Raw genomic sequence first — 23,103 nt, forward strand, 5'->3', positions numbered from 1 at the left:
TGTACCTTGGTTGCGGGCACATCCCCAGTAGGGGGCGTGCAGGAGGCAGCTGATCGATGTTTCTCTCTCATCGGTGTTTCTAACTCTCTATACCTCTCCCTTTCTCTCTGTGAAAAAATCAATAAAATATATATTTAAAAAAAAACATTCATGATGAGAGAGAATCATGGACCGGCTGCCTCCTGCACGCCCCCCACTGGGGATGTGTCCGCAACCCAGGCATGTGCCCTTGACTGGGAATCGAACCCGGGACCCTTCAGTCCGCAGGCCGACGCTCTATCCATTGATCCACACCGGCCAGGGGTGCCCGGCTGTGTTTTGCCCCGGCACCAAACTGCCACCCACCACAGAGCCAGGGGCCAGGCCCAGGATTCTGGGGGAGGGGGAGGTGCGGTGGGAGGCCTAGCTGCCCCCCTCCTCGACCCCCGCCCCCCGCCCCCCCACACACGCACTGGGCCTGCCCCTCCCGGCCCACAGGCCCTCCACACCTTGTTTCTGGGCAGCCAGATTGAATTAGCTGCTGGGCCCATCTGGCCAGGCCTTGGCCTAATACCATCTGGCAGCTCCTGGCCTCGTGGCTAGAAATCCAATTTGCCGAGAAGTAATTGAGGCCCGGGCTCCCCGGGGCCTTGGCCGGGGGCCCTCCTGCCCGGCCAGCAGCCGATTTTCCGGTGATTAGGAGGACGAGGCAGGGATGACGGGAGCCGAGTTAATTTCAATTACCCTCGTTCTCTCCCCGAGCTGAGCGCGCCCGGGCGTCCGTCCGCGGCAGGGGACGCGGAGAGGTAGGAAGCCCGCGGAGCACTTGGGGTGCCCCCGACACCTCGCGTTTACCTGCTGACTCTGCATTCCCACCTGTTGGGCCTCAGCATCCGGTCCTGTTTCACAGAAACGCCAGGGACGCCGGCCGTGCCCACGCCGCCCGGACCCGGGTCTGCCCCCTGGACTCAGAGCCTGGGCTGCAGGAAGGTTTTTGTTTGTTCTTAAAAAATTTTTTTAATATATTTTTAGCCCGGCCCTGGCCGGTGTGGCTCAGTGGATAGAGCGTCGGCCTGCGGACTGAAGGGTCCCGGGTTCGATTCCAGTCAAGGGCACATGCCCAGGTTGCAGGCTCGATCCCCAGTTGGGACGTGCAGGAGGCAGCCGGTCCGTGATTCTCTCTCATCATTGATGTTTCTCTCTCTCTCTCTCTCTCTCTCTCTCTCTCTCTCTCTCCCTTCTTCTTTCTCTAAAAATCAATAGAAGGGCATATCCTCAGGTGAGGATTTAAAAAAAAAGTGCCCGGCCAGTGTGGCTCAGTGGTTGAGCATCGACCCATGAACCAGGAGGTCCCGGGTTCGATTCCCGGTCAGGGCACAGGCCCGGGTTGCGGGCTGGATCCCCAGTGCGGGGTGTGCAGGAGGCAGCCGATCCATGATTCTCTCTCATCATGGATGTTCCTCTCTCCCTCCCCCTTCCTCTCTGAAATCAACAAAAATATATTAAAGAGAAAGAAAGAAACCCCGGCGGATGTGGGACTTGCCAGCTGCCTTCGTGGAGTATGGGGGGGGTGAGCAGCTCGGCTGGGAGGAAGCCGGGGTGCAGGGGATGGTGGAGGACGGGGCGGGGTGCACGTCAGCCTGGCGGTCCCCAGAGGCTTTCTGGACGAGGTGACCCCGGACACGGGATGAGTCGTGAGGAGACGGAGCCGGGACTGGCATGGGGGTCCCTCACGTGGGAGGAAGCCCCCAGTGGGGGCACAGCTGTCCCTCCGGGACAGGGGCCTTCGCACCCGCCAGGGAGCGAGGGCCCGGCAGGGACCCGGGTGGCTCAGGAGGACCACAGAGGCCGGCGGAGACGCAGGCCGAGCCCATCTTGCAAAGGCCCCGAGCGTCATGCAGATCCGATCCCGCTGACTCCGAAGGCCCCCGGAGGAGCTCACGCAGGGAAGCGCATGCGGATCTGAGCTCCGGAAGGTCACGGGCTTTGGCCAGGAGCTGGCGGTTGGAGGGGGGGCAGGGCCATGAGGAACGGGTGCAGGTGAGGAGCAGGAGTCAGGGACAGGGTGTCAAGAGCCCTGGAGAAGCTGCCAGCCAGCCAGCTGGGGCATGCGTGTGGGTGCGTGTGTGTGCGTGTGTGTGTGTGTGTGGGTGCGTGTGGGTGCGCGTGTGTGTGCGCACGGGTGTGGAGGGTGAGGGGTGGAACAGACACCAGGCTTGGAGGCCCAACAGCAATAAGAAGCAGGTCTGAGAAATGAGAGGGGGGTCCCCTAGGAAGAAAGGAAATGCTTTGTTTTTCGAAAAAACTTATTAGTTATTGATTTTAAAGAGAGGAAGGGAGGGAGGGAGGGAGGGAGAGAGAGAGAGAGAGAGAGAAGCATCAATGTGTTGTTCCACTCATTCATGCATTCATTGGTTGTTTTTTCTTTTCTTTTTTTAAAATATATTTTATCGATTTTTTACGGAGAGGAAGGGAGAGGGATAGAGAGTTAGAAACATCCATGAGAGAGAAACACCGATCAGCTGCCTCCTACACGCCCCCCCACTGGGGATGTGCCTGCAACCAAGGTACATGCCCTTGACCGGAATCGAACCCGGGACCCTTCAGTCCGCAGGCCGACGCTCTATCCACTGAGCCACACCGGTTAGGGCTGTTTTTTCTTTTTTTTAATTTTTTGGGCCAAGCATCGGACCAGCCCAGAGCCGTGTTAGCGGACGGATCCCGGGGCCTGGTCTCCAGATGAGCGGTGTGAATGCCCAGGGGGACCCTGGAATCTTTACGTGGGGGCCCAGCTCTGGCTCAGGTCAGGACCGAAGGAAAAAGGACCTTTTTTTTTTCCAGAATCTTGTGGCCGATTGCGTGTGCTCTCAAGAGAGCATTTTAATAGCTTGATCCGATCTTGATTCATCCGGCTATCAAGGCCTGGCACGCAGGGAGCACTCAGGGACCAGGAGTTGGTTATAATGTGCTCACAGAGATAAGTCAGGCGGAGACCAGTGCGGCATGAGATGGCTGATAGGTGGGACCTAAAGAGGCTAAACCCGGGCCGGCGCGGCTCGGTGGTTGAGCGTCGACCTAGGAACCAGGAGGTCAGGGTTCGGTTCCCGGTCAGGGCACAGGCCCGGGTTGTAGGCTCGATGCAGGAGGCAGCCGATCCATGATTCTCTCTCATCATGGATGTTTCTCTCTCTCTCCCTCTCCCTTCCTCTCTGAAATCAATAAAAGTATTTTTTAAAATATATTTTATTGATTTTTTTACAGAGAGGAAGGGAGAGGGATAGAGAATTAGAAACATCGATGAGAGAGAAACATCGATCAGCTGCCTCCTGCACACCTCCTACTAGGGATGTGCCCGCAACCCAGGTACATGCCCCTGACCGGAATCGAACCTGGGACCCTTGAGTCCGCAGGCCGACCCTCTAGCCACTGAGCCAAACCGGTCAGGGCAATAAGCCCTGGCCGGTTTGGCTCAGTGGACAGAGCGTCGGCCTGCGGGCCGAGGGGTCCCGGGTTCGATTCCGGTCAGGGGCATGTGCCTTGGTTGCAGGCTCCTCCCTGGTCCGGGCCCTGGTAGGGGCTTGTGCAGGGAGGCGGAGGGGAGGGAGGGAGGAAGAGGGGGTACCGACCGCAGCAGAGGGGCCCGGCTGCTCTTTGTTCAGACCCCTGGGGTCTGCACTCACAGGGTCAGGGTCTCTGGTCCAAGCCAGCCCTGACCCAGGTCCCGGAGCCCCAGCTGCAGAGCCACCAACGCTGCTGCCGCCGGCTCAGGGGCCTCAGCTGCTGCTGCCCACGCTCCCATGAGCACTTGGCGAGCGAGCTGTGCCCGCAGCGGAGGGAGCAGGTGGGAGAGATGGAGCAGGGAGCCGGGGGTCAGGGAGCAAGGACCCGCTGGGACGCACCAGAGGCCAGACCCAGCCGGAGATGGAAACAGCAGCGCCACCTCCTGCCCCAGCTGCCCTCGCTGCTGCCTGGTGGTCCAGGGTTCAAACCCCAGCTCCACCTTCCTCCCTCCCCATCGGTTTTCTGTACTAAAAAGTGGGGGCGTCTGGCCGGCGTGGCTCAGGGGCTGAGCGTCGACCTATGAACCAGGAGGTCAGGGTTCGATTCCCGCTCAGGGCACAGGCCCGGGTTGGGGGCTCCATCCCCAGTGTGGGGCGGGCAGGAGGCAGCCGATCCATGATTCTCTCTCATCATGAATGTTTCTCTCTCTCTCTCTCTCCCTTCCCCTCTGAAATCTATACAAATATATATATATTTTTAAAGTGGGAGCAATAAATTCTTTTGAGGACAAAAAAGAGAATTAATTGTGAAGCAGTTTGCACGCAGTAGGGGCCAGGCACATTGTGGCTTCCTCCCCACCTGCCTTGAGAAAGAGGAATCAGGCCCTGAGGTGTCCCAGAGCCCTTTCAGGCTGGTACAGGGACCGACCTAACCCTTTCATTTCATGTATTTCATCTATTTAGTTATTATTTATTTACCAATCTATCTCAACCGGATCGAGAGGGCCTCAGAGCCAGGAACCACTTGTTTAAGATAATAGATCGGGCCCTAGCCGGTGTGGCTCAGTGGATAGAGTGTCGGCCTGTGGACTCAAGGGTCCCGGGTTCGATTCCGGCCAAGGGCATGTACCTTGGTTGCGGGCACATCCCCAGTAGGGGGTGTGCAGGAGGCAGCTGATCGATGTTTCTCTCTCATTGATGTTTCCTTCTCCCTCTCCCTCTCCCTCTCCCTTCCTATCTGTAAAAAAAATCAATAAAAAATATATTTTTTTAAAAAGATAATAGATTTGTTGTTGTTTTGCTGGAGGTGACATTCACCTGACATAGAATGAATCGAGGTCAGCCCGATCCATCGGATCCAGGCCGAGCTGCGTGGCCACCCGCTCCGCGTGCAAACCCTGTCCTCCCTCCAGGAGGAGCCTCGGCCCATTAAGCACCGCGCCCCGTCGTAAAGCATCTTAGAGGAGAGAGGCGATGCCCATGCCGCGGGCGTCCAGGGTGCTTATATCTCTATTTCTCAACCAGGGCCTCTCCCCCAACCTCTCCGCCTCTGTGTGGTTTCCCGGGGAGCTGCCACACCACATTCTTAAAAGGACTGATTTTATTTTATTTTTTAATTTTTTTTTTTTTATCTCGAGTTGTGGGCTCTATTCTCCACCTTTCTCTCTGGTTTCTCTGTACAGTTGGCCCTCTGTGTCCATGGATCCCCCATCCACATATTCAAAAGAATATGGTGCTCATGTTTACTACGTATTTAGGTCTACAATGGCTGTGTCTGTGCTAAACATGTACTGCCTTTTTTTTTTTTTTGTCATTATTCCCTGAAAATTACAGCATAGCAACTATTTACATAGCATTTACATTGCACAGGGTCTGGCAAAAGTAGGTTTGCAGTTGTGAGTAGCAAAACATAAAGTGCATTCTTGTGTTATTATTTACTAATGATTATAATATTTTCCATAGAAACAACTGTAAATGTATTTTTGCCCTACCATGTATTTGAGGCTAATGTATGAGGGAGGGTGTTCAGAGGTTAAAAAGGACTGATTTTAAAAAGAAAAAAGGAAAAAAGAGCTGATTGACCAGCTTGGCCTGAGGTCTCCGCACCCCCCACCCCAGAGGCCACACCTTCCTTAAGCGCCCCCCGCCCCTGGCGTCTGCAGACCGCTGCGCGCAGTCCACCGGGCTCACGCCCCCACCCCTGCCCGGCTCCTGCCTCCCCCCAAATCCCCGGGGACCCGGACTTTAGATCTTTCCTCTCTGGGATGGAATGCAGCCACTTCCCGACAACAGAGGGTTCTGCGCAGGCGCCTGCCTCAGTCTTCCCATCTGTACAATGGGCGCAGGCCCTGTCCCTGGGTTATGACCCCCAGAGCCCGTCCCGCGGCCCCGCCCCCGGACCTGAGCCGGCCACGCCCCGAGCGAGTTGGCCCCGCCCCCGCCCTGAGCCGGCCACGCCCCGAGAGAGTTGGCCCCGCCCCTCTCCTGAGCCGGCCACGGCCCGAGCGAGTTGGCCCCGCCCCCGGACCTGAGCCGGCCACGCCCCTAGAGAGTTGGCCCCGCCCCTCTCCTGAGCTGGCCACGGCCCGAGCGAGTCGGCCCCGCCTCTCCCCTGAGCCGGCCACGCCCCGAGAGAGTCGGCCCCGCCCCCTTCCCTGAGCCGGCCAAGCCCCGAGCTAGTCGGCCCCGCCCCCGCCCTGAGCCGGCCACGCCCCGAGAGAGTCGGCCCCGCCCCTCCCCTGAGCCGGCCCCGCCCCGAGCGAGTCGGCCCCCGCCCCCGGACCTGGGCGGCTGGGCGGGTCCTGGCGGGGCCCCGGCGCCCACGCGCGCTCCTTCTCCGCGGCCACCCCTGCCCGGTCCCCCACTCGCGGCCGCCGCCGGCCAGTGGTCCCGCCCGTGGTCCGACAGGAGCCCGCGGTGCCGCCTCCCCGGCCCCGCCCGCCATGAGGAGCGCGCACCCCCTGGTCCTCTTCTTGGCGGCCCTTTGCGCGCGCGGTGAGTCCCCGGGGGAAGGTGGGGGGCGCGGGGCGCCGAGCCCGCGGCACCGGCCACAGGTGGGCGAGTGTCGCCGAGGCTGTCCTGGTCGCGCAGGCGGGGCGGGTCTGCGAGGTTGGGGTGCGGATCGACCCTCCCCGCGGGGCCAGGGGGGCCCTGGGGATGGATGCCCGCCCGGGGGAGGCAGGTCGGGGCGCGCGCTCCAAGTCCGTCCGTCCGTCCGTCCGCGGGCGGGTCCCTCGGCCCCGCGCGAGGGGAGGCTGCGGGCGCCGGACACCGGCTCCGGCTCCCACGGGTGCCTCCCCGCGACTTGTGGGCCCCGCACCCCGGGAGCAAGCCCCGCGCACCCCGGGAGCTCAGCGCTGATGGGAGGGACCCCGCCCAACCGGCCAGTCCTGGACCCGGGACGGGTGCAGTTTGGGGTGAATCTCCTAGAAACATCCCCTCCTCCGGGCACACCCCCCACCCCGGGGGCGGGCCTGGGCAGCGGCCACCCCGGAGGAGACCCCCAATCGGCCCGCAACTTGCAGACAGAGTCCGGGTGTGGCGAGGGCTGTCTCCCCGGGCCTCAGTTTCCCCGCCGTGGGCTCCCCCTCGGGCCCCAGCTGGTCCTCTGCGCCCGATCGGCCTGGAGGACCAGGGTTTTATCTCCGGGGGCGAGGACACCCCGCGGGGCGCTGGAGGCAGGACAGGGTGGGGCTCTCGCCGGGGACCGTGGCTGCACCGCCACCTGCTGGCGACCCCCCCCCCTCCTTGCCATTCCCTTCCCCTCCCCGGGCCTCAGTTTCCCCCTTTGTTCCATGGGGAGGTCCCCCAACCCCCACCCCGTGGGGCTCACCCAGCAGATTCCCGCCCCGCCCGCGGGCCTACAGGTGGGAATCTCTGGCCATGCAGCCTGGATCGGCGTTTATTTTTTATTTTTATTTTTTTTAAATATATGTTATTGATTTTTTACAGAGAGGAAGGGAGAGGGATAGAGAGTTAGAAACATCAATGAGAGAGAAACATCGATCAGCTGCCTCCTGCACACCCCCCACTGGGGATGTGCCCGAAACCCAGGCACATGCCCTTGGCCGGAATCGAACCTGGGACCCTTCAGTCCCCAGGCCGACGCTCTATCCACTGAGCCACACCGGTTAGGGCTGGACCTGCGTTTAGGTAGCTTCTCCCCGGAGTCATGGTTGGGTGAGCTTTTTGCAACAGGTGAAAACCCCCGACTTTTAAAAAAACCCATCGCTGCCTTTTCATAGATACAGGCGCCCGTTATGGGCCTCGGAGAAGGGCACACACACACACACACACACACACACACCCCAGCTGAGAACCTCGGCCTCGGGGGGACCCCACGTGCAGACAACACCCATGACCTTTCCCTTCTGCAGTTTCATTCAAAACGGGGATTATCTTCCTGTGTTTCCGACACAGATTTCCCCACGCGCCCTGCTTTTCCGAGCGGCGTGCACGCTCACCCGGGTTAGAATTCTGGGAGAGTGAACCCGGTTCTGGTTCTGTTGGGGGGCCCGGTTTCCTGGACAGAGAGACAGGCGGCCCGCGCCCCCAGCTCCCCTGGCTCGTGACTGGCCCCCGGTGGGGGGCTCTCTGACTCACAGTGTCAGCTCCCGGGCTGGGGTGCGAGACTGCGCCCTGTTCTGGGCATCGTCCCCCCCCACCCCACCCCCGGCATCTGGGGTGAGGGGCCGTCCCCTCTCTTTGGGACCCACAGATTGGAAAGCCTAAGTGTGTGTTGTTGGGGGCTCCGTTCTGGGGTGTGGGTGTGGGTTCCAGCCCACGGCAGCCCTGCGGGCACCCCGCCCCAGCCCCCACGCTCACAGGCAAGTGCAGACACAGACGCTGAGCACACGCCGGGCGCTGGACACCATACAGTGTCTTCGGGGCAGCGTCCTTACCGGGAATCAGCAACTCAGGGAAGAGGCCCAGGGGCTATGGGGGGTCAGGGGGGGCAGCTGGGTTCGAGAGAGGCCCTGGGGCTATAGGGGGGAACAGGAGGGGGGCAGCTGGGTCTGAGAGAGGCCTGGGGGCTATGGGGGGGCAGCTGGGTCTGAGAGAGGCCCTGGGGCTATAGGGGGGAACAGGAGGGGGGCACCTGGGTCTGAGAGAGGCCCGGGGGCTATAGGGGGGACAGTGGGGATGCAGCTGGGTCCGAGAGAGGCCTGGGGGCTATTGGGGGGTGGGGGGGGCAGCTGGGTCTGAGAGAGGCCCCGCCCCGCTCTGCCTCTGTTCCCCGGGGGCCTGGAGGACGTGCCTCCCCTCTGGGCTCAGTTCCCCCAGCTGAGAAGCAGAGCGTGGGGCTGAATGGTGTTTGAGCGTCTGAGCCAGGAGCCCAGAGCTGGTCCTCAGGGTGGGGCGGGTCCCTGGGGGCCGGCCAGATGCCTGAGGCAGGACAGTCCCGAAGGCGCCCCACCTGAGCCTCCCAGGCGGGCTGGGCGGGAGCCTCTCACGCCCGAACCCCTCCCAGAGGTGCCTGGCAGCCTCTTTCACAGGCACTAAACGTAGCATCTGCTCCAGATGGGCAGTAGGTCGGAAACAGCAGGGCAGCCACGGCCCCTCGGGAACCCGGGCGGACCAGCCCCTGGGAGATGGGGGACCCGCCTTCCCCAGAACCTCGGGACTGGGGGGCCAGGAGCTGCAGGTTCACACCCAGAGCCGCCCCAGACGTGGCAGACGGGCGTGGGCAAGTCACACCCCTCTTTACAAAATGACCGGCCAGGCCCTGGCCAGGGTGGCTCAGTGGATAGAGCGCCGGCCTGCAGACCGAAGGGTCCCGGGTTCGATTCCGGTCAAGGGCACGTTCCTTGGGCGCAGGTTCCTCCCGGCCCAGGCCCGCGTGCAGGAGGCAACCACATCGCTGTGTTTCTCTGACATCAATATTTCTCTCTGTCTCTCCCTCTCTCTGCCACTCTCTCTAAAAATCAATGGGAAAATATCCCCGGGTGAGGATGAAAAATAATAATAAATTAAAATGACCGGTCAGCCCAAATGTATATACTCGAGAGGGTCAGTGGGAGGGACCCCGCTGGGGCTGGGGCTCCCCGGCCTCTGGGAGGGGTTCGGGCGTGAGAGGCAGGGCTCAGAATCTAGGCCAGGCACCCAGGCCCCGCTGGACAGCCCCAGGCGGTGTGGGGGAGGGACGGAGCGAAGGTGCCCAGGAGCCTCTTTCACTGAACGTAGCATCTGCTCCAGATGGGCAGTAGGTCGGAAACAGCAGGCGGGGTGTCGGCCAGCTCCTGCGGCCGGGGGTTCACCCCCGGGGAGTCGGCCTCACACTCGCTACAATGCATATTGTCCCCCTCCCTCACCCCCCGCACCCCGGCCCCACCCACAGGGAGAGTCTGGTAAGACAGGTGAGCTGGCGGCCCCACTGGCACCCCCACCTCCTCAGCCCCCCTTACTCCCCATCCTCTCCCGCCTGCTCTCCGACGCCCATGCCATCCCCCCCACCCCCTGCACACTTTCATCTCTCTGCCCCCTTCTCCTGGGCTGCCCTGCTCAGCTGTCCCTGGCCTCCCTTCGAGTGCCCCTCTATCCAAGGAGCCCCTCCACCCCCAACACGTTCTCCCCCCCCAAGAGCCCAGGCAGGGCCGTGAGGGAGGACGGGGCTGGAGGACAGACTGAGAGGCTGGGAGGCAGGACTGACGGAACTGGCGGCCGCTTCAACACGCACGGGTTTTGGACTGGGAGTCCGGAGTGTGGGGGGGCCCCTCCCTGCTGGAGGAACGGGGGAGCCCAGCTGAGCTCTGTCCCAGATCTTTAAAAATATTTTTATTGACTTCAGAGAGGAAGGGAGAGGGAAAGAGAGAGAGAGGGAGGATCATCCATGAGGAGAGAGCATCATGGACCGGCCGCTTCCTGCACGCCCCACCCTGGGGATGGAGCCCGCAACCCGGGCCTGTGCCCTGCCCGGGAATCGAACCCGTGACCTCCTGGTTCAGCAGTTGACGCCCAACCACTGAGCCACACGGGCCGGGCTGTCCCGTATATTTAATTGAACATATCAGTGGCTATTTTCTTAGCTCGGCAGCGGGGCCCCCGGCCCGGCGAGGCACCCCCCTCACGCCCCCTCGGCCACCGCCAGCGTCGCTGGGGGAGGGCGGCCAGCGGTCCGAGCCCGTGTTTCCCCAGGGGACTGCCGCCACGTGGCCAACGCCGAGGAGCGGCTCATGGACGACCTCCTGAACCGGACCCGCTACAACAGCCTGATCCGCCCGGCCACCAGCTCCTCCCAGCTCATCTCCATCCGGCTGCAGCTCTCCCTGGCCCAGCTCATCAGCGTGGTGGGTGCAGGGCCGGGGCCGGGGTGCAGGGCGGGGGCGGGTGACCCTGCTCTCCCTCGGGCCCGGCCGGGACTCGAGGACAAGGTCCTGGCCCAGCCGTGGGCAAACTGCGGCCCGCGGGCCGGATCCGGCCCGTTTGAAATGAATAAAACTAAAAAAAAAAAAAAGACCGTCCCCTTTTATGTAATGATGTTTACTTTGAATTTATATTAGTTCACGCAAACACTCCATCCGTGCTTTTGTCCCGGCCTCCGGCCCAGTTTAAGAACCCATTGTGTTGCTGAACCGGTTTGGCTCAGTGGATAGAGCGTCGGCCTGCGGACTGAGGGGTCCCGGGTTCGATTCCGGTCAAGGGCATGTGCCTTGGTTGTGGGCGCATCCCCAGTGGGGGGTGCGCAGGAGGCAGCTGATCGATGCTTCTCTCTCATCGATGTTTCTGGCTCTCTATTTCTCTCCCTTCCTCTCTGTAGAAAATCAATAAAATATATTTAAAAAAAAAAAAAAAAGAACCCACTGTGGCCCTCGAGTCAAATCGTTTGCCCGCCCCTGTCCTGGCCTCTCCGTCGGATCATTTCTCTGTGCATCAGTGAAGGGAGAAGGGGGTGAGGGACAGGACTGAGGCACGGGACACCGTTCTCGGAGGGGTGTGCTACCTCTCGAAGGGAGCTGGGTTCCGTGGGTCACACCTTTGTTAAACGGGCGGAACGGTACCCAGGAGACCTGTGCAGGTCGCACTGTGTAGAAGTTACGCCTCAACTTTAAAAGATCGTTTTTTAAAAATATAGTTTTATTGACTTCAGAGAGGAAGGGAGAGAGAGAGAGAGAGAGAGAGAAACATCCGTGATGAGAGAGAACCATGGATCGGCTGCCTCCTGCATGCCCCCCGCTGGGGATCGAGCCCACAACCCCGGCCTGTGCCCCTGATCAAGAATCGAACCCTGACCTCCCGGTTTGTATATACCCCGACTTTAAAAGATCTTTTAAAAATGCATGAAGGTTCCCCCCTGTCAGAGTGGGCAGAGTAACCTGCTCCAGGTCACCCACCTTTCCACAAGAACAATTAGAAAAGCTGCCCCCCCCCCCCCAAAATGGCCCAGCTGAGTGCATGGCACGCCCACGGCCTGGGGGAGGGGGTGCATGTTAGAGTCCGAGCTTCCCTAAGGAGGTGGGGCCTTTGGAGACATTGAAAGGGCACCCCTGAGGGTCGGCCTAGGAACCAGGAGGTCAGGGTTCGATTCCCGGCCAGGGCACATGCCCGGGTTGTGGGCTCCATCTCCAGTGAGGGGCGTGCAGGAGGCAGCCGGTCCATGGTTCTCTCTCATCATGGATGTTTCCATCTCTCTCTCTCTCTCTTCCTTGAAATCAATAAGATCAATAAAAACATTTTTTTTTTTAAAAGAGAAAGAAAATAGCCACTAGTATGTTCAAGAAAATGATGGTGACGGAGAATGTAAAGCCGCCATAGGATGGACTTAATGGGAGATGGGTCATGGGAGGTTAAGGGACTGGGAGAGAGGTCAGTGGAAACCATCCTATAGAACAAAAGCCTAATATGCTAAGTGTGTGGTTGTCTGGTCAGCCGTTCAGCCAATCAAAGCATAATATGCTAATGATATGCCAAGGCCGTTCAACCACTCACTATGACGTGCATTGACCACCAGGGGGCAGACAGTCGACCGGTAGGTGAACTTGCTGCTGGGGTCCGGCCGATCAGGGACTGAGCGAGACAGGCCAGACACACCCTGGAGCCCTCCCACGGTCCCTCCCCGGCTGGCCAACCTCCCGCGTCCCTCCCCAGCCCTGATCGTGCACCAGTGGGGTCCCTCGGCCTGGCCTGCGCCCTCTCGAAATCGGGACCCCTCGGGGATGTCAGAGAGCCAGTTTCGGCCCCATCCTGCAGGCCAGGCGGAGGGACCCCTCCCCACTAGTGTACGAATTTGTGCACCAGGCCACTAGCAGAAGAGGATGAAAAATAGAGAAGAAGATAGTAGGGGGCCTGTCTGGGGTGCGAGTCCCTGAGAAGACACTGCCATGGAGGACGGGGCACCCCCGGGGGGAGAGCAGGCGTCCGTCTCTGACTCCCTCGGTCTGGACGGCCCTGGAGGCCTCCGAGGGCTGCCGGGTGGGCGGGTGGCCCCCTGGCCCGGAGCTCAGAGCCTCTGTGTGGGGGCTCCTCCCACCCGTGGCCTGACAGCCCCCCTCTCTCCCCAGAACGAGCGTGAGCAGATCATGACCACCAACGTGTGGCTGAAACAGGTAAGTGCCCCGAGGGTGCCCGCCCCCGGGGGGGGCCTCGCTCCAGGGCTGCCGTGGGTGGCAGGGGCCTGTGGGTGACCGGGCCCCGCCCGCCCGCCCGCCCAGGAATGGACCGACTACCGCCTGGCCTGGAACAGCTCCCGCTACGAGGGCGTGAAGGTCCTGCGTATCCCCGCCAAGCGCCTCTGGCTGCCCGACATTGTGCTCTACAACAAGTGAGTGTCGGGGACGCTGGGGGTGGGAGCCTGAACCCCGTCTGGGCTCCACCCCGACTTCCTCGCTGTCACGCTGGAGGAGGAGTCAGGCAGGAGCAGAGCTAGTGCCCTCAGCTACAGACGGGGAACTGGAGGCCCAGCTGGGAAAGCCGGGCCTCGGTTTTCCCATCTGTGCAATGGGTACAACAACAAGTCTTCCAAATGACGGTGACGGAGAATGTAAAAGCCGCCAGGGGAGGGACTTAACGGCAGGTGGGTCATAGCAGAAGGGAAGGTTAAGGGACTGGGAGAGAGGTCAGTGGAAACCATCCTATAGAATAAAAGCCTAATATGCTAAGTGCCCAGTTGTCCAGTCAGCCGCTCAACCAATCACAGAGTAATATGCTAATGATATGCTAAGGCCGACCATGGGAGGGACTTAAGGGCAGAAGGGTTAAGTCAAGGAGGCCCAGCTGTGACCAGGCCTAGCCCTGTGACCCCCAGGCCAGGGCTCTTTCTTTTTTTAATCCTCACCCAAAGGATATGTTCCCACTGATTTTAGGGCAAGTGGGAGAGAGAGGGGGAGACAGAGAGAAACATCGATGGGAGAGAGACACAGCGATGGGTTGCCTCCCGCACGCGCCCTGACCAGGGCCCGGGCCGGGGAGGAGCCTGCCACCGAGGTCAGTGCCCTTGACCAGAATCGAACCGGGACCCTTCTGTCCGCAGGCCGACGCTCTATCCATTGAGCCACACCGCCTGGGGCCACGGCTCTTTTTGACCCTCCGCTGCTTGGCCGGTGTTGGGTGTTGGTGGTAGCGCTGACTTCCTGTGTGTGTGTCAGTGTCTCCGGCAGGCGGAGGGATGGTAGGGACACCGGTAGAAGCATGAAACAGGAGTGCATGGTCTAGGGCAGTGGTCGGCAAACCGCGGCTCGCGAGCCACATGCGGCTCTTTGGCCCCTTCGGGGTGGCTCTTCCACAAAATACTGACTTCTGCGCATGGGCCGCGAAGTTTCAATCGCACTGTACGTGCGCGCCCGCATGTGGTATTTTGTAGAAGAGCCACACTGAAGGGGCCAAAGAGCCGCATGTGGCTCGCGAGCCGCCGTTTGCCGACCGCGGGTCAGGGACAGCCGACCTCAGCTGTTCTGCATGCCAGGTTCCTGACCTTGGGCCTCGGTTTTCCCACCTGTACAATGGGTATAACAGCAAGTCCTCCCAGTACCAGTGAAGCAGGCTTCCCAGGGAGGGTATGGGGGTCGGGGTGGGGGTGGGGAGGTGCCCCGTGAGAATCATCCCCGCGGGGTTCGGGGCGAGTTCTAACAGCCGGCCCGGCCCTGCTCCCCTCCCTCTGGGCCCTGCGCCCGCCGCCGCAGCGCCGACGGGACCTACGAGGTGTCTCTCTACACCAACGCGGTGGTGCAGGCCAACGGCAGCATCATGTGGCTGCCGCCCGCCATCTGCCGGAGCGCCTGCAAGATCGAGGTGAAGCACTTCCCCTTCGACCAGCAGAACTGCAGCCTCAAGTTCCGCTCCTGGACCTACGACCACACGGAGATCGACATGGTCCTCACGACGCCGACCGCCAACAAGGACGACTTCACGCCCAGCGGCGAGTGGGACATCCTGGCGCTGCCGGGGCGCCGGACGGTGAACCCGAGGGACCCCCGCTACGTGGACGTGACCTACGACTTCATCATCCGGCGCAAGCCGCTCTTCTACACCATCAACATCCTCGTCCCCTGCGTGCTCATCACCTCGCTGGCCATCCTGGTCTTCTACCTGCCGTCCGACTGCGGCGAGAAGATGACGCTGTGCATCTCGGTGCTGCTGGCGCTGACCGTCTTCCTGCTGCTCATCTCCAAGATCGTGCCGCCCACCTCCCTGGACGTGCCGCTCATCGGCAAGTACCTCATGTTCACCATGGTGCTCGTCACCTTCTCCATCGTCACCAGCGTCTGCGTGCTCAACGTGCACCACCGCTCGCCGGGCACCCACACCATGGCGCCCTGGGTGCAGCGCTGCTTCCTGCACCAGCTGCCCGCCTTCCTCTTCATGAAGCGCCCGGGCCCCGCCAGGGCCTCCCAGCCCGGCCGGCCCGGCCCGGCCCGGTCGGAGGCCTCGGCCGCGGGTCCCGCCGGCTCCCCCGGCATCTACGGGAGCTCCTCCTCCGCGTACTTTGTGAATCCTGAAGCCGCGGCCACCAAGGCCCCCGCCGCCGCCGGCTCCGACCTGGTGGGGATCCCCGGGGATTTCCGGCTGCGGGCGTCGGGGAGGTTCCCACCGGACGTGCAGGAGGCGCTGGAGGGCGTCAGCTTCATCGCCCGGCACATGAGGAGCGACGACAAGGACCAGAGCGTAAGTTGCTGGCCCGGCCGGCCGCCGTCTGCCTGGTGGATGGAGCTCGGATCATTCTGCCCCGGGGGGGGGGGGGGGGGGGGTCCCTGGTCCCCACAGGTCTGGACTCCCCAAGAGCAGACGCTAAGATGAGGAGTTGGGCCGCCCTGGCCGGTGGTGCTCAGTGATGGAGCGTCGGCCCGCAGACTGAAGGGTCCCGGGTTCGATTCTGGTCAAGGGCGCGGACCTCAGTGGTGGGCTCGATCCCTGGCCCTGGTCAGGCAACCGAGCGATGTGTCTCGCTCACATCACTGTCTCTCTCTGTCCTTCAATTTGGGGGGCCAACACTCTAACCACTGAGCAACTGGCTAGGGCTCCAGTTACAGGGTTTAGTGGGGTTTTTTAGTTGTTTTTTTTTTTTTTAGTTTTTGTGTTGATTTGTGTATATATAAATATATATATGTGTGTGTGTATATATATGTGTGTGTATATATATATATAAAGTTTTGCCTTTTTATTTTTTTAAATTGATTTCAGAGAGGAAGAGAGAGAGACAGAAAAACATCGACGATGAGAGAGATTCATGGATTGGCTGCCTCCTGCCCGTCCCTCCCCCCCCCCCCCCCCGGGGCGGGGGAATCAAGCCTGCAACCCAGGCCTGTGCCCTTGGCTGGAATCGAACCCGGGACCCTTTAGTCCACAGGCCGACGCTCTGTCCACTGAGCCACACCAGCCAGGGCTGGTATACTTTTGTTGACTCCAGAGAGGAAGGGAGAGGGAGAGAGAGATAGAAACATCATGATGAGAGAGAAGCATCGATGGATGAGAGAGAATCATCGATCGGCTGCCGCAACCCGGGCATATGGCCCGACCGGGAATCGAACGGGCCGGGTCCCAGTTATAGATTTTTAAAAGGAGGTTATGAAAGCTCTCAGCCGTAAGCACCAGCGCGTAGCTGTCCCCACCGACTCCTCTGAACTGGGGACGCCGCGGAGGAGGGGTCAGCGACCGAACACGGAATACCGTGGTCGTTAGACGCGTCCACACACACTTCCATCCCGGGCACAGCGTGTCCGTCCTGGGAAAACTCTCACGGGGACGGCGTGTCCATCCTGGGGAAGCTCTCACGGGGACGGCGTGTCCGTCCTGGGGAAGCTCTCACGGGGACGGCGTGTCCGTCCTGGGGAAGCTCTCACGGGGACGGCGTGTCCGTCCTGGGGAAGCTCTCACGGGGACGGCGTGTCCGTCCTGGGGAAGCTCTCACGGGGACGGCGTGTCCGTCCTGGGGAAGCTCTCACGGGGACGGCGTGTCCGTCCTGGGGAAGCTCTCACGGGGATGGCGTGTCAGAGCAGGTGCTGGCCTCACAGCCCGCAGCTGCAGGGGCCGGGGCCGGGGGTGAGGACAGTGCATCGCCTCCTTCCTGCCTTCCGCACGGTCCTCCGGGGCGAGGGGAGAGCGCTGGGCGTCCGTCCATGGGTCAGCTCACAGGGGAGGAGCCGGCGGGCAGCGTCCGGGATGACACCGAGGAGAGGGGAGGGGAGAGTCGAGCTCAGATGGAACGTGGGACCGAGCTCTCCCCTGGGGGTTCCCGCCCGGCCGCCTGGGAGCCGGTGGGAAGGCGGCGGCCTTGACCCCTCAGACCCGCTGGCTCACAGCCGGGGCTTCGCCAGGTCTCCAGGGGGTTCTGGGCGCCGCCCGCAGTGAGAAACACGCTCCACACGACTACCAGCCTGGCTTTTTATTTTTATTTTTTATATTTTCATTGAAAGGAAAGGAGAGAGAGAAACATCCATGATGAGAGAGAACCATGGATCGGCTGCCTCCTGCACGCCCCCCACTGGGGACCGAGCCTGCAACCCGGGCGTGTGCCCTTGGCCAGAATCAAACCCGGGACCCTTCAGTCCGCAGGCTGACGCTCTATCCACTGAGCCACACCGGCCAGGGCTAGGCCTCGCTTTTTAAAATATGACTTTGATTGTGCTTTCTTTTTTTCTTCTTCTTTTTTAATCCTCAACTGAGGACATTTTTCCATTGATTATTTTAAAAAATATTTTATTGATTTTAGAGAGGAAGAGGGAGAGAGAGATAGAAACATCAATGATGAGAGAGAATCATGGATTGGCTGCCTCCTGCACGCCCCCTACTGGGGATGTGCCCGCAACCCGGGCATGTGCCCTTGGCAGGAATTGAACCCGGGACCCTTCAGTCCGCAGGCCGACGCTCTATCCACTGAGCCACACCAGCCAGGGCTTCCATTGATTATGTTTTTAGAGGTAGTGGAAGGGAGGGGGAGAGAGAGAGAGAAGAGAGAGAGAGATCGATGGGAGAGGCAGCACATTGATTGGTTGCCTCCTGCACATGCCCCCACCGGGGCTGGGGAACCTGCAACCGAGGCTGTGCCCAGGACCAGGAATCAAACCCACCAGCCTTTGGTCCACGTGCCGACGCTCTAACCATTGAGCTAAGCTGCCAACGCTCTTTTTTTTTTTTTTTTTTACAAAATATGTTTTTATTGGTTTTAAAGAGAGTGGGAGGGAGAGATCGAAACATCGATGAGAGAGAACATACATCGACAGGCTGCCTCCCGCACGCCCCCTACTGGGGATCCGGCCCGCAACCCGGGCATGTGCCCTGACCGGGAATCGAACCTGGCGACCTCTGGGGGTCCCTGGGCCGCGTGGGGCGAGAACCTCTGTCTCCCATGGCCCTGCCCGAGCTGGCACCGTCCTGAGCTCTCCGCGAACGGGCTCCCCGCCCGCTTGGCACTCCCCGGCCTCCTGCCGTTCCTAAGCCCCTTCGCTGGGAGTCTCTCCCGGGAAGAAGCCAGGCGGACCCCCAGCTGTTAAACCCATCTGTGCTCCCCGGGCTCCAGCCACACGCGTGGTGGGGACTCCGCCGGGGCCTGGCCTGCATCGCCGCCGACCCTCCCGGGAGCCTGTGCCGTGGCGTGTCCTCAAAGCCTCCTTTTCTGACGGGAAGGCTGGGCCCAGAGAGGGCCGGCGACCGGCTTGGGGCCACACAGCCGGCCCAGAGCAGAGCAAGCTCCGTGCCCAGAGCGTGCGGACGTCCCTCCACTCGCTTGCCCTGCGCTGAGCAGGGGATGGGTTTGGTTGGTCCCCTGTCCCCGTCCAGCTGCCTGCCCTTCGGCCCCTGAGCACCCGGGCTGTTTGCCATCCTCAGCTCTCACCCTGGTCACTATAAATAGTGCAACGTTTTTTATTTTTTAAAAGAGGAGAAAGCGCGCAGGCACACACACACCACATAAAGGCCGTCTGAAACTAGGGCTGCCCAAAAGCAACCCCAGAAAGCCAGGAGGGCGAGCTGCGTGGAGAGCCGCGGGGTGCCTGCTGGTCGGGGGGGGGGGGGGGGGGCGCCGGGGCTGGCTGCCATGGGGTCATCCAGGGTGAACACAGGCCGTGGACGGGGCCCTGACGGACTGGGGCACTGACTCCAGCTGCCCCACCGCTGCCCGCACGTCCAGCTGGAGCCTCACTCCACCTCCCCCGGGGAAAGGCCGCGGAGGGACTCAGAGGGACCAGGGTGTGAGCACAGGCCGGCGGGAGGGAGGCCAGGAGGGCGGGGCTTTCTGGGGGCATCTACCCCCCCAACCCCACCCCCGGCAAAGGAGGCACATTTATGGGGGCCAGGCAGGTGCCTGCCAACTCCACACCTGGTTCTGAGAGAGAGAGAGAGGAGAGAGAGAGAGAGAGAGAGAGAGGCCCAGAGGATGCAATAGAGGAGGCTGAGTCTTGGTTACAGGAACTCACAGACGCTGCTATTTTTTTTTTTTAATATATTTTATTGATTTTTTACAGAGAAGAAGGGAGAGGGAGAGAGAGAGCTAGAAACATCGATGAGAGAGAAACATTGATCAGCTAGCTGCCTCCTGCACACCCCCCACCAGGGATGTGCCCGCAACCCAGGTCCATGCCCTTGACCGGAATCGAACCTGGGACCTTTCAGTCCGCAGGCCGACACTCTATCCACTGAGCCACACCGGTTCGGCTTTTTTAAATTTTTAAAAAATACATATTTTTATTGATTTCAGAGAGGAAGGGAGAGGGAGAGAGAGATAGAAACATCCATGATGAGAGAGAATCACGGATCAGCTGCCTCCTGCACGACCCCCCACTGGGGATGGAGCCCGCAACCCAGGCATGTGCCCTAGACAGGAATCGAACCCGGGACCTTTCAGTCCGCAGGCCGACGCTCTATCCATTGAGCCAGACCAGCCAGGGCACAGATGCTGCTGTTACCAGAACCAAGCAAATTAAACACCAGTATTTCCAAGTGTCCTGCATTCCCCCGTGCGCACCCCACTCAGCAAGTGGGGGCGCCCAAATTTAGCTGGGGGTGGCGCCAGCTTGGGAGGCTTGGGGTGACAATAAGAGAGAGGCCTTGTCCCCCTGTTTACAGTCAGGTTTGGTTTCTGACTACGTTCCTAATCTCCTATCGGTGACTGCAATGCCGCGGGGGCCGGTGGGGTGGACAGCCTCCTGCTCAGAGCGTGCTCCCCCAAGTCCTCAGTGGCCTGTGGGGTCCAGGCGGGGTAGTGAGGGCCCAGCGCGGGGGGCAGGGGAGAGCGGGGGGGGGGGGGACGCCGCGCCCGCCCGAGTGACCCACCTCTCCTCTGCCCGCAGGTGGTGGAGGACTGGAAGTACGTGGCCATGGTGGTCGACCGGCTGTTCCTGTGGGTGTTCGTGGTCGTGTGTGTGCTGGGCACCGTGGGGCTCTTCCTGCCCCCCCTCTTCCAGAACCACACGCCCTCGGGGGGGCCCTAGGCTGCCCTGCATGTCCCAGGCCCCACACTTCCCCCCTTTGCCCCGGTTTGTGGGGTGAGATGATGGGAGCACCCCAGTGGGCAGTCTGCTGTTTCCTTCGGGGTGAGAGCCGCTGGAGCCCCCGAAAGGAATATGACACCATCACCCGTCAACCCGTCAACCAGCCACAGCCACGGCGTGGGAGGGGCGAGGACGGAGGCCTGCGCGGGCCTCTCTGGAGGCCGAGCTGGGACCCAGGAAAGCCCGGCCGGAGGGGCTTGGGGAGGTTGGGTTCTGGCCAGTCTTCCCTGCATCGGGACAAGGACGGGCACCGTAGCAGCACCTACTATGCGCCAGTCATCTCACACCTACTATGTGCCAGCCACCTTACCTCGCACCCTCCCTGCCCCGGTCTCCCTCCTGGTCCCCCAGGCCCACTGGCCCTCTCTGTCCCTCACACACTCCAGGATCCTTCCCAGCTCTGAGCCTGTGCCTTCACGGGACCTTCGACCCAACCCTCCCGCCCCCAGGGCCTCCCAGGCTCTGCCCCAGCTGCGTCCTCCCTGAGAGGTCTTGCCCGGTCCCGGACTCCGCAGCCTTCTCCCCCGGGGCCACGGTACCCGCCACCTTCCTCCAGTGCCCCTCAGCTCCTGGGGTTCTCATCTGCGGGCGTGTGTATGGTCCATGTCCGCCCGCTAGAGGGGCAGCTCCCTCCGTGAGAGCAGAGACCTGGCACCTTCGTGTTCGCGGCGGAATCCCCGGGGCCCGCGGCGGAGCTCAGCACAATAAACGCGCATTGAATGAATGAACGAAAGGCTCCTGCTCCTCCTTCAGGCGCCCTTGGTTCCCCACATGAAAGCCTGGCCCTCTCCTCCCTCACCCTCCACAGCCCAGGTCCCTCCGCGCTGTATCATCGCCCGGTGAAGCTGTCTCTCTTAGATTTTCATGGCCCGCCTTATCTTTTCCCAGGACCTGATGCACAGTAGGCGCTCAAGATATTTGTAGAAGGAAAGATACCTTTTTGTAAATTCTGTTTTTTTAAAATGATACAGTTCTAGCCCAGCCGGTGTGGCTCAGTGGTTGACCTCTGAACCAGGAGGTCACGGTTCGATTCCCGGTCAGGGCACAGGCCTGGGTTAGGGGCTCCATCCCCAGTGGGGGGCGTGCAGGAGACGGCTGATCCATGATTCTCTCTCCTCATTGGTATTTCCATCTCTCTCCCTCTCCCTCTCTGAATTAAAAAATGAAAATGACAGTTTTAGACGCACACAAAAATCTCCTGTTGGCCAGGAAAGTACATTTTTGACATGTGTCTAGGTTCGTGTAATCAGAATACATGAGGCCCGTTATAAAAACCAGAGGCCTGGTGCACGAATTCGTGCACCAGTGGGGTCCCTCGGCCTGGCCTGCAGGATTGGGCCTAAACCAGCTCTCTGACATCCCCCGGAGGGTCCCAGATTGTAAGAGGGAGCAGGGCAGGCCGAGGGACCCCCCTGGTGCACAATTGGGGCCGGGGAGGGAGCGGGATGGCTCCAGGGTGAGTTCGGCCCATCTTTCTCAGTCCCGATCAGCCAGACCCCAGCAGCAAGCTAACCTATGGGTCGGAGCGTCTGCCCCCTGGTGGTCAGTGCGTGTCACAGCGAGTGGTTGAGCGGCCTTAGCATATCATTAGCATATTACGCTTTGATTGGTTGACAGACGACCGGACACTTAGCATATTAGGCTTTTATTATATAGGACTAGAGGCCCAGTGCACAAAATTCATGCACTGGGAGGGAGGGGTCCCCATCAGCCCAGCCTGCACCCTCTCCAATCCGGGACCCCTCAGGGGATGTCCGACTGCTGGTTCAGTCCTAAACCAGCAGTCGGACATCCCTCTCACAATCGGGGACCACTGGCTCCTAACTGCTCACCTGCCTGCCTGCCTGATCGCCCCTAACTGCACCTCCCGCTGGCCTGGTCACCCCACGCAGCCTGCTGCTCAGTCATTTGGTCACCCCTCACTGACACCCCTGCAGGGCTGGTCGCCCTTCACTGACCCCCTGTGGGCCTGGTCGCCCCACGCATCCTGCTGCTTAGTTGTTCGGTCGCCCCTCACTGATCCCCCCTGCCGGCCTGGTCGCCCCACGCAGCCTGTTCAGCCGTCCATTTGGTTGGCTTTTATATATATAGATAACTCCTCTGTGCTATCGCTGTGGTCCTGCCTCCCTCCACCCCAGCCCCCCACAGCCACCCATCTTTCCTGATCACTCGGTCTAGTCGAGCCGGGAACGCCGTTCACACGCATCGCACGGTACGGGACCTCCGCTCGCTCACATGATGCCTTTGAGACTCGGATCCAAGTGGCTGAGGCCACCGACCGTGTGTTCCTAGGTCACGTGGGTGTTGAACACGTTTAGGCTGTGACCAGTCTGGGGCAATTGTGCAGAGCTGCTCTGTGAACAGAAGTTTTCATTTCTCTAGACCAGTGGTTCTCAACCTTCCTGATGCTGCGACCCTTTCATACAGCTCCTCATGCTGTGGGGACCCCCAACCATAACATTATTCTCGTGGCTACTTCATCACTGTCATGTCGGTACTGTGATGAATCATCATGTAAATATCTGATATGCAGGATGGATTTTCATTGTTAGAAATTGAACATCATTAAAGCATCGTGATTCATCATAAAAACAATCTGTAATTATAGTCGTGTTTTCCGATGGTCTTAGGCGACCCCTGTGAAAGGGTCATTCGACTCCCAAAGGGGTCGCGACCCACAGGCTGAGAACCGCTGCTCCAGATGAAG

At 60.8% G+C, this 23,103-nt stretch overlaps 1 protein-coding gene across 1 annotated transcript; it reads left to right on the forward strand.

Annotated features, from left to right (window-relative positions):
* The first annotated feature begins 6,347 nt into the window (after nt 1-6,347).
* Nucleotides 6,348-21,311, forward strand: CHRNB4 (cholinergic receptor nicotinic beta 4 subunit). Its single transcript, XM_070400303.1, has 6 exons — nt 6,348-6,473; nt 10,614-10,765; nt 12,977-13,021; nt 13,127-13,236; nt 14,594-15,575; nt 20,196-21,311. Exons 1-6 carry the CDS (start codon nt 6,422-6,424, stop codon nt 20,334-20,336), a joined length of 1,482 nt encoding a protein of 493 aa, XP_070256404.1. The 5' UTR covers nt 6,348-6,421; the 3' UTR covers nt 20,337-21,311.
* Nucleotides 21,312-23,103: the final 1,792 nt, after the last annotated feature.

Source organism: Myotis yumanensis, unplaced genomic scaffold, assembly GCF_028538775.1.
Source record: "Myotis yumanensis isolate MYYU_CA2020_CCGP unplaced genomic scaffold, mMyoYum1.0.hap1 SCAF_20, whole genome shotgun sequence".
NCBI lineage: Eukaryota > Metazoa > Chordata > Mammalia > Chiroptera > Vespertilionidae > Myotis > Myotis yumanensis.